At 29.7% G+C, this 11545-nt stretch overlaps 1 protein-coding gene across 1 annotated transcript; it reads left to right on the top strand.

The window, feature by feature from the left end:
- Positions 1-946: 946 nt before the first annotated feature.
- On the top strand, positions 947-10294 carry LOC121117172 (uncharacterized). The gene is made up of 4 exons (XM_040711506.2): positions 947-1047; positions 1099-1223; positions 2164-2604; positions 9975-10294. Exons 2-4 carry the CDS (start codon positions 1143-1145, stop codon positions 10149-10151), a joined length of 699 nt encoding a protein of 232 aa, XP_040567440.1. The 5' UTR covers positions 947-1047; positions 1099-1142; the 3' UTR covers positions 10152-10294.
- Positions 10295-11545: the final 1251 nt, after the last annotated feature.

Below are 11545 nucleotides of genomic sequence, written 5' to 3'. Positions count from 1 at the left end.
AAACTACAATTTAACATAAGCAAAAATATTTTTACCCAGTCCGAAAGAAAAATTTATGGCTTGTTTGAATTAAAAAAGATAATATTATCATTTCCTTAGAAATAAAGGATTAAATATCACATCGATGGTTAATGCTGGATTTTTACAATTTCGTTAAATGATAGATGAAATATTTTGGTTTACTAAATTATGTTTAAGAGTTTAATAATTTTTTTTTTTAAATAGTGAATTTCATACTTATTAGTTATTTTAACCTTGACAAACGTCGCCTTTATTTTGGGAAAAAGTCAAAAGCGGCACAACCAAGAGTCCTTTTGGGCACTAATGTGAATGATTTAATTCAATCACAGATGGATAAAGGACTTATTTTATAATATCTTTGTAATACAAAATTAAATAAGTGAATGTATAATAATAATCGACATAAATGATAATTGCCGCCAAGACCTTTTCATTCAAAATTATAACACGTCCTATCTCATATGACTTTAACTTCCCAGAAGCCTTTGTACTATTGAACTTCTTGGCGTTGTGATAAGACTTCATTTCACAACATTTATTGCTATATTTATAAAGTAGGGTTATATTTTTAGAAAAAGAAAATTGACATATTTTCAAATTAAATTATAGAGTGAAACAAAATGATTCTTTTGAAAGTACTATTCTATTTATAATTTTTATTAATGTATTATACGATATAATATATTGTATACCAACTGTCAAATGTAATGATGATACTAAAAATGGCTGTATTAATTCTGCGTGAGAAGATTTTTAAAATACCTACTATTACATACTAAAATTCAATAAAATTATCTGTCGAACCGTAAAATAAAACACTCACATAAAAGGCTAAAAGGTTTTTCATATATTGTTTTGTTTTTTGATGAAAAACCTTTCATTTCATTAAAGTATCAATAATGAACAAATTTTCCAACATAAGATCATTCTTGTTTTGGTTGAGGACCTCATCAGGTAGTTGGATATCTATCTCTCTTAACACTTGGCCACTCTTTGCATTAGAAATATATCTTAGTAATATAATAGGTAATCATTCAAAGGAAATCCAATGGATCCTTTCAATATCCATATTTTCAGAATGAACCTATTGAAGTGATTCTCCGTTTTTGAAATCAATCAACATGAACGGACCGCTCACCATTCTATTCCTCTTACTTTTCATTACTCCAGGACTCACAATCCCTTCTTCCTCTAAAATGAGTGTAAGTATGAAGTTAATTTTCATCTACAAACCAGGCTTGGACCTGTTCACACTTTTTCCGTTCATTCATTAATTTCTAAACAAATTTCAAACGTTCAGGAGTACTCACGCTAATGAAAATAAATAAATAAATGGAGGACCACTTGATCATTTTTGGCCAGATTTAGAAGACTACCTAAAAAACTTCTGTTATAGTGTAACTCATAATATCCCTAGATATCCCCCCCAACAGACAAAAATGATCATGTGGTTGTTGTTTCCCCACTTGATTAGGCCCGGAAGTAATTGATGTCTTTGAAAAAAACGAAAAGGAGCGAAGAAATGAACTCTATTCAAAGATTTTTCTCGTTCAGGTACTCAAAAATGAACGGAGTGCATGAACAGTGGTCTGCTCAAATCCAAGCCTGCTACAAACATACTATATATCCAGGGGCGTCTGTAGGGGTGGCCTGGAGTAGCTGTAGCTCCCCTCAAATTAAGGAATTTTTGCTTTTTACTCAGAAAAAGTTTAATATTTGATTTTTTTTAACAGCTCTGAATTTTTGAATTTTTTTTTTTGCAAAAAAAATAAATTTCTGAGAATAGCTATGGATTTTTGAAATTTTTTTCGAAAAAGTTAAATATTTGAAATTCAATTTTTCAAATTTTTTTTTCAAAAAAATTATTTTTTTAGTAACAACTATGGCTTTTTGAAATTTTTCCCAAAAAAATCATTTTTTTAGAATATTTTATATTTAATTTTGTCTTATTTTTTAAATAAGAAATTTAATTTTTCAAGAAAAAAATCCAAAAACTACCCACCCCAAAAATATATATATATATAATCCTGCGGACGCCCCTGATATCCTTCAAGAACCTTAAATAAATGCAGTCAGTTAGGCCTTCTATTCTCATACTTTCACTCTACCTATAAACAAATGTAATTACCTATATAACTATAGCAAGCCTTTTTCAAGGCAACTTACTCCAGTACATCCGCTGCCGCGTCTCCTAATTCATATCCTCTTCAGAACATCCCTCCCTCTCGTCTCACTCACAAATTTACAACCCATCATTCTTTTTCACCTCCACCACCCCATAATCATCGTTTTCGGAGAATTCGACGCCAGGAACCGGCTGTTGAACATAGATCCGTCTCAGAGCATATTTATGACGGCTCCTTTAAAACAGCAAACATCGTCTTTCCCCATCAAGAAAATATGGATCCCTTGAAAACAACTCTCACGTCAGTCATTCATATCCCACCTAAAGATTTAGGGACTCAAACCCATGGGCACCCTTATGTGAACGAAAACTCTGCTGAATTTAATCTTGCCATGATTAACTACTTGTTGGCCATGAAGGCCAAGGGACATAAAATAAATGAAGTCAATTCAGATAAGGTTTGAATCAGTTTGCGATGAAGAATCGCAGTCTAAATCTATAATTATTTATTATTTTGTTTAAGAATGATTTATCATGTCTTTCTGATAGACAAAGTCGAACAAGACTGACTTTGGAATCTCAATTTATTGGACAATTGGGAATGTGCATGTCTTATTTTTGATTTACATATGATTTTTAAACTTTATAATTTACAACTAGTAGCTGTTATTGTATATTATCATGCCTTGAAAAAAATTCCACAATCTATCTAAACTTTTTCTCTCATTAATTCTAGTAATTATCCTAAAAATAATGGGAGTTAATTTGATGTGATTGTTACAGTAAATATATTTTTGGAATTTAATACATACATTATTAGATAATGTAAATGCTTGATGAAAATGTGGAGTTGAATATTTGGTCGTAAATAAATAATAATTATAAAAAAAATACTTGTTCTCTTTAATGAGATACATAAACCTTATTCAAGGCCCCCTTCAAACGGCATTTTTTTTAAAAACGATGCCTTATTTCTTTTATTTGAAATTCAAAAAGTTTCGTACTCACACAATTTAATCCAAACCGCTCAGGAATTTGATGTATCTAATGAGTTATTATTAACTATGTAAATCCGGTGTTTTTTTTTTAGCTGGCCCGTTAATTTTTAATTCGTAATATAAACAAGGAATTTTCTTTTCCTTAGCAGTTGTTATTATTATTTAACTCCTTAGTAGTGAATATCCTTTCCGAAATTGATTCAATTATATGCAAAACCTTTTTGAACTTTTGTGTGCGCTCATAAAAGACGGAGCGTAACCCTGAGGATTTGTTGCGGAGTTTTAATTGTAAGTCCTTTTTGGACTCAAAGTAAAATTGGGTATCGACATCGGATTAATTATAGCTAATGTCCTTGTATATATCCTTTTCTCCTTCCTCTCTTGACACAGCTGTTTGTAGTTGATCTAATGAAACGTGAGGAGCATTTTCTTTCTCTCCTCCAAAACATTCTTCAAATTGTCAGGGGTACCATGGTGATTTTCGGTTTCTTTTTTTTAGTATGCCATTTCTACACTGGAATTTCATCCCTACTAATTATTATATAAGGAAAATGACCCAATTCGGCATGTAAAACCTCTCTTTTTAATACGTACAATTTGTTTATACTAGTTACAACTTGTACAAAGAGAATGTACAATTTGTATTACGCGTAAACAGCGTTTTCCGATTCTTTTTGTCTCACGTCGTTACCTTTATAGTATAACGTACCAATTTTCTCAAAAAAAAACCAAAAAGACCCGAAATCATCTGGTAGTTAGCCAAATAAGTCAATCATACCAACTGCTATTTATCGGAGAAGTATTCCCAGACTATCATTCTCATATTATTTCTCCACAATTTTTAAAATAGATTATTTATATTCTAGTGATGGGACGATTCAAAAAAAAAAAAATCCCTATCCGGATTCTAGTAAAAATTCCCTATTTTAATATTGATTCTTGAATATGTTAAATAATAGTTAAAAAATACCATTTTGTTATAAATTTCTAAGAATTGATAAAATACATCGCCTTCCTTTATTTTATGTAATAATATTTACATTAAGAAAAGGAAATGATTCATCTGCCAAGACGTGCTTTCCTAGATCCCTTTACAAAAACTGATTCCCCTAAAACAACAATATCTGCACCGACCACATGTGTTTAGAGCACTTTTCTTCAAGTTTAGTTTGTGCTCAATTTGATTCTTCTCAGTTTTGGAGCATTATTTATGAGAAATTATTTTATTACAATATTTATATAATTATAAGACTCAATCAGCAATAACATGGTCGTATTTTATATCTTGACAGATAAATTTAATATTTTTCCCCCATAACTTAGCAAAGTAATAAATAGTTAAATGCCACTAATAAATAAGAATACATAAGAACCGGAATCACAAATTAAACATTATTTTCCCATGCTAATCCTGATTCCAATACCGGAAAAAAACACTTGATTATCCAATGCCGATTAATCGTCCCATCACTAATATATTCATAATATTAAAATCCTACATAGTATTTTATTCGATACTGTATTAAGATATTCCTTAGTTAGTAATATTTTATGTATTTTAATGTATTCACTGAGTATCTCCACGTAAGGTGGTGACAGCCTGTGAAGGTTTCAGAATATGCGGGTCCTGATCGATGAAAAATGTGCAGTGGTTTTTCTTTAACTTGAAGGGTTTAATCACAATCGGGATTTGTGACTATTCTATTTATATTTGTGTACACAGTACAATATACATCTGAAAATACATTTTTTGCTTATTCTCAATCCTTTCTCATTAAATAAATGGGTCAAAAATCCATCTTATCTAAATTATGAGTACTCAATTATATTTCAAGACTAATGTAAGGGGCATTCTAGTATTGTAAAAGATACTAATAAAGGCTTGCCATAATATATTGACCCTCAATAAATTAAGTCAAAGTACAAAATATTATAACTATAACAAGTAGCCAGTTATAATTATAAAATCCTTAGCCATATACACAAAATATTTATAAAAAAATATTTTTTGGAAAAAAAATTTCGAAAATGAAATTTCAAATATTAAAATTTTTTGAAAAAAATTTCCAAAAATAAACAGCTTTTCACAAAAAATTTCAAAATTCAATTTTTTGAAAAAAAAAAATTATAAATTAATTTTCATATATTAAATTTTTTTCAAAAATTGACAGTTATTTACAAAAAATTAAATATTTTGGAAGAAAATTTCAAAAATCCACAGTTATTCACAAAAAATTAAATATTTTGGAAGAAAATTTCCAATATTAATTATTTTGAAAAGAAATTCAAAGCTGTTCTCAAAAATGTAATTTTTTGGGAAAAAATTCTAAAATTAAATTTATTAATAAATTAAAAGTTTTTATTTTTTGAAATTAGTTTAAAGGTATTCATAAGCTTGAAAAGATCCCCAAGCTTGCTGTCGAAGTGAGACCTGAACATATTCCTCGATTTCTTGAGATCAGTTGCCATTATGTTCAGTTTCAGAGTATGAGTAAAAAAACTAAGATATGATAATTTAAAAAGAGAGGTAGCGCAAAAGCAAATTTAAAAAGTTGCATTTAAAAACTTAGCACAGTACTCCATGATAGGATCTTTTTACTCCAAGGCTCTTCGTGACTCCAACTAGCGACGTCAAATCCATCTCCTCGTTCATATAATATATATATATATATTGGCCATTTTTTTATGAAGAAATTTAGGCTATTCCTTCATAGAAATAATAGAAATACTCTTTTAATAAAATATTACTAAGCAATACTATAATATAGTATCGAATAAAATACTATTTAGATTTTAATAATATGTAATTAATTATAAAAATGGTGATTTAATAATATGGTAGTTATAGTCTGGGAGTATATAGCATATAAATGGCAGTTTGTGTGATTGACTTTTTTGGCTAACTACCCGATGATTTCCGGCCTTTTTTCTGTTTCTATTTGGAGGAAATTTTGCGCTATACTATAAAGGTAATGACGTGCTGGATGACTGAAGAAGATAGTAAAGATATGATTGATCCACTAAAACTCAACCGTTGATTACTTGATTAAGAGTAAAAGTACCCACTACTTATTTTCGCATGTACCTTAATAGAAAAAGCTCAAGGATTTCAGTCATTTGATTTATTTTTCCTGAGCCTTTCTAGCGAAAGGGGTTCCTCAGTCAAATGATCTCGCCATTACATGAAAATATTTATTGATCCTTTTGGCGTCTCCTAATTAGTAATTACTTTTTGATTCGAACTGAAGCGGAGCATTGCCCAAAAACTGCTATTAACAGCCATATCATTCATTTATGACTTTGGCCCTCTATCGTTTACTAGCTGTACTTCTTAATAATAATGATAAAAGAGAATGGGGGGGAGGGGTACAGGGTTCGGGGAGTAGATGGCTGAGGAAGTGAAGTCATAGGGGTTAAAAAGTCGGGTATTCTTGCTCGGGGGTAAACGAACAGGGGTAGTCGTCCAGCGGGTATAGTTGTCATGTTCCCAAATAATACCCCTCTGAAAATTATATCCTTGTCCGCTTCAAAAATGACTCTTCTCTCTTTTTTAAGAATCCTTGTAATATACATTTTTAATCCATATATAAGGTTGTTCCCGGTTAAGATTTAGTGGTTCTACCGATCCCGGTCTCGGTTCTTTCATTTAAACGGTTTCGGTTTTTTTATACAGGCTCAGTTTGGTAACATGCACTTAAAACAAGGGGCGTTGCTAGAAAATTTGGGCCCAGGAAAAGATATCAGATATAAAAAGGGACGTAGCTACCTTATACAGAGAGGGTGTAGTGCCCCAAATTCGAGCAGAAGCCTCTATATAAAATGTATAATTGTAGGGGTAAGCTGGGCATAGTAAAGCTTGGAAACCCTGGCTAAAGAAATATTATAGTTATCATATTATGACAAGCTTAGTAGACGACCTGGATCCATAATCTACCCTACCCCTTACCTCCTTTATTTACACCGTCTGGTGCCTAAAACAACTTTTCCAGATCCATAAGAAGCCCTTAGCTATTTGGAACTCTGATACAACTGTATCCCCCTGGTGATGCAAAAAAAAATCATTCTAAAACACTGCAATTGCACACACACAAAAAGTAAGAAAATTGACTTATTGATTAAAGCTAATTTATTTTTTATAATCCTGTATATTCTCTTTTCTTTATATATTATATATAGGAACAAAAGCACAAGAACCGAGACCGGTAAGCAATATTTAGGGATCTCGGTTCAATTTTGTTGGTTCTGGTTCTAGTGGTTCAACAACCGCTTGAACTGCTAGAACCGCAAGACCGCTAGAGGCACAACCTTGTCCATATCAATATGAATATTTATTGATATCGTATCGTAATGACTTTTTTTATAAAATAATTTTTATTTATTTTTTTAAAATGACCTTTTTTCGATAGGTGAATAAAATATCGCTTTCTTTTAAATATGTATTTCTAATTTAAAATATATCCTTGGCGGGCGCGAGTACAGTTTCTGCATGCTTCCCTAAAATGGCCCTGTATGTCAATAGTTATTCGAAAGGTGCCACATCAAATTATCCAATTTCTTTGGAAAGGTATAAAGTATAAGATTATAATTATAGCTAAATAAATTGTAGAATAAATTCTTTTTCCTTCAACTATATATTATTATTTAAATTATGACCATTACAGTTGTTTAATATAATGATTTAAATATGTACAATACATATAAAAGTGTATCAAATAGACTTTAATGCAGGAACAGTAAAAGGTTTTTCGGTGTTTTTTTATGTACATTTATAAGTCTATATATAAATATCTCTCTATTATGTATATAACATGTATAATTTATTTTATTTTTATTGCCATTAAATGGTTATTTATTTATGTTCAATGTGAATAGAATATTAAATAGTTTTTGTTCCTTCTTTCTTTCCCTTTACTTCTCCTTAAATAACATCCTGCATACCTACACACAAACAAACGGAAAATTGGGAGCAACCTCAATTGTGTATGTAGTGCAGCGGCGTCCGCAGTATTAGGTATGAGGGGCTTGTGGGCTATGGCTATTCACAGGAAATTAAATTTTTTTAAAGAAAAATTGAAAAATTCAATTTCAAATATTTTTTTTTTTGGAAAAATATGTCAAAAATTCTATATTTTTTTTGGAAAAAAAATTCGGATATGAAATGTCAATTATTGCATGTTTTGAAAAAAATATCTACAGATACTCATAAAAAGCTATATTTTTTGGAAAAAAATTTATGAAAATATATTTCAAAATTAATAGCTACTCACAAAAATTTCAGAAATTAAATGGCAAGCATTAAATTTTATAGAAAAAAGTATCAAAAATGTACAGATACTCACAGAAAGTTATATGTTTTGGAAAAAAATTTATGAAAATATATTTTAAATATTTAATTTTTTTCTAAAAAAATTCAAAAATCAATGGTTATTGGCAAATGGCAAATATTAAATTTTTTAGAAAAAAATATCAAAAATGTACAGATACTCACAGAAAATTATATTTTTGGAAATAAATTATGTAAATAAAACGATTAAATTTGGGTCTATGATTACTGTCTGTGCCGAAATATCCTTCTAAATCAGTCTAGAAAAAAACTCGTTAGACCAAACTGAATTCAAAATTTGCCCTTGGTACGAGTCTCAAAACTAATAGCGACACGATTTTTTCCACCAGGGGGTGTCGAATATACTTTAATATTACTGTGTAACTTACCTCTATGAATTTAACCTTTTTACCAATATTAACAAAATACATTCTACAGATTTCTCTCTTTTTTCCATATAATAGACATAGACCAACAAATAAAAATATAAGTTGAACAAAGACCAAACACGACAGTTAAATAAACATTTCAAGATCAGACTATTTACTATCTGTCTGCCTAACTAAGCCGAACAGCAAAGTAAAAATCCATGTCCCTCTATTTTTTCTTTCTCTATAATACGTTACTTAAGGCGAGTTTCCACATCTATCAAATTTATTTTTAAGGACTTTAAATATTGTACACCTTAAACCTCAACAATTATCACTTTTACAATGTTTTGTGATTTAAGATGTTTCGGAGGGAAAAAATATATTAACAAAAATTTATGTGCTTCTAAAAGAAAAATTATTAAGGTTTGAAAAGGGTAAGCTGGAGGGAGGGTACCTAGCACCCCCTTAAATTAAGGAATTTTTACTTTTTATTAGAAAATTTAATATTTGAAATTACATTATCTAACGATTTAATATTTGAAACTATTATCTAACAATTTAATATTCGAAATTATTATCTAACAATTTAATATTTGAAATTATTATCTAACAATTTAATATTCGAAACTATTATCTAACAATTTAATATTCGAAATTATTATCTAACAATTTAATATTTGAAATTATTATCTAACAATTTAATATTTTAAATTTAATTTTTGAAATTGTTTCCCAAAAATTTGATATTTGAAATTTTTTTCCAAAATTTTTCTCCTGAACAGCTCTGGATTTTTGAAATCTTTTCAAAAAATTGTAATTTTTTATACATAATTGTAGAATTTTGAATTTTTTTACAAAAATTTTTAATTTTTGGATTTTTTTTTCCAAAAAATTCCAAAAACAAAGCCTTCTTCCCAAAAATATATAATCCTGCAGACGCCCCTCTATATAAAGTCCTTAGAAATACATTTTCATCTCCAAATATGATGTTTACGTGTACACGGACGATAGATGTGGAAAATCACCTCTATTCCTTGTAATTAAGACAAATTCATACCAAGAGACATATTATGTAGCTCTTTTTTGCTCATTGTTGCATCAACATTTTAATCATTTCTTTGTTTTCCATCTTTTAGCCACTTGTAGAGCTTCACAAGGATTTGAAAGCAACAAAAGCAACGGACGGAAATCTCCAAGATCCACTTATATGCAAAACAGCGCCCTATAACATTTGTTACAAAATTGACAAGTATGGAATTCTTCATCCCTTAGGGAATCATCGCCCTGTTCGAATACTCAGAGTCTACAAATAAATAACTCATAAATATAACTCATTATCCGTATGAAAGTATATATTAGTTTTAAGGGTTCATTTAAATATTTTGTGTGAAAGAATTTGATGTAATCTAAAATATAATGTATTTGAGATGAAGTAAATACAACAGGACTTTGTAAATCAAGTAGTCAAATCTTTTTTAAGTACTACTTAAGTAAAGCTAGTCATATTCTTATCGTGCTCCATCTCTCAACCTTTCATTCTACAATTAAAGAAAACAATAGGTCTGAAATTATTTGTAGTAATTCACAAGTGATGTAAATTTTGTGTATATTTTTAGCTGACCCGTTTTTATTTGGAATGTGTAATCTGAAGAATGAATTTTCTTTTTCTCAGCTGTTTTTATTATTATTTAATTCCTAAGTAGTGAATTTTCTTCTCCAGCACATTCAATTATACTCAAAACCTGATTAAAAGTTCGTGTGTGCTCATAATAGACGGAGAGAAACCTTGAGGATTTAATGTGGAGTTATAATTGTAAGTCTTTGTTGGACTCAGAGTATAATTGGGGATCGGCATCGGAGTAATTCTCCCAAATGTCTTTGTTGATATCATTTTCTCCTTCCCCCTCTTGTCACAGCTGATTGTAGTTGATCGAATAAAACGTCATGAGCATAATTCTTTCTCTCCTCCAAAAAATTCTACAAATTGACAGGTACCATGTTGATTTTCTGTTTCTTTTTTTTTAACATGCCCATTCTACAAATTATTTTTATCACACAAATTTTAGCCCGAAAGTATCCTAACAAAGTGTTAAAAATCCTTTGGTAGTGAACCATTTTTTTCAACTATGGGACTATTCTTCAATGATTGTTGATAATTATTCACAGTTTAAAAGGGACTAACTCTAATTCAACCAGTCAACGTTCAGAACACTGAACAGGTGAAAAGAAGAAAAAAAAAAATACAAAATTGACTGCAAAATTTATTGGATATATTGTGTGAGCGAGATGACACCTTGCGCACAAACACTAAATTAAAAATGTACACTGTATTTGCTTTTTGGCTGTCGAATTTCCCCCCTCTTATCAGTGTTCTGAGGATTGCTTGGTTTGTATACGAATGAGTTCTTATCAATCTCTGAACAGTTATAAACTATTATTTAATAATTCTTTCATAGCTGGAAGAATTAGTCAACTACCAACTGACTGGGCTTTTTCAGTTTCTTTTCGGAGGAAAGGTTGCAGAATATAATAATGGTAATGACTTGTCCAATATTATTATAAGAATAACTCTAATGAATAGTCTCTCATTGTAATAACATTCGGTTATTTATTGTTTCGGTATCAGAAATTTGAGGGGTTTACGATTTGGGTGGACTAATCACTTTATGACGTAACATAGCTGCAAATACCAGTTTAATATAGTACA

The sequence above is a fragment of the Lepeophtheirus salmonis genome, chromosome 5 (genome assembly GCF_016086655.4).
Source record: "Lepeophtheirus salmonis chromosome 5, UVic_Lsal_1.4, whole genome shotgun sequence".
NCBI lineage: Eukaryota > Metazoa > Arthropoda > Copepoda > Siphonostomatoida > Caligidae > Lepeophtheirus > Lepeophtheirus salmonis.
Note: the sequence above shows the minus strand (reverse complement) of the source record. Positions and strands in the feature narration are given on the sequence as shown.

Bases quoted from the DNA above. Each gene is read 5' to 3' on its own strand.
- LOC121117172 (XM_040711506.2), top strand. From the start codon at position 1,143: ATGAACGGACCGCTCACCATTCTATTCCTCTTACTTTTCATTACTCCA. The intron at 1,224-2,163 runs GTAAGTATGAAG...ATATAACTATAG, and splicing joins CTTCTTCCTCTAAAATGAGT to CAAGCCTTTTTCAAGGCAAC. The intron at 2,605-9,974 runs GTTTGAATCAGT...TCCATCTTTTAG, and splicing joins ATGAAGTCAATTCAGATAAG to CCACTTGTAGAGCTTCACAA.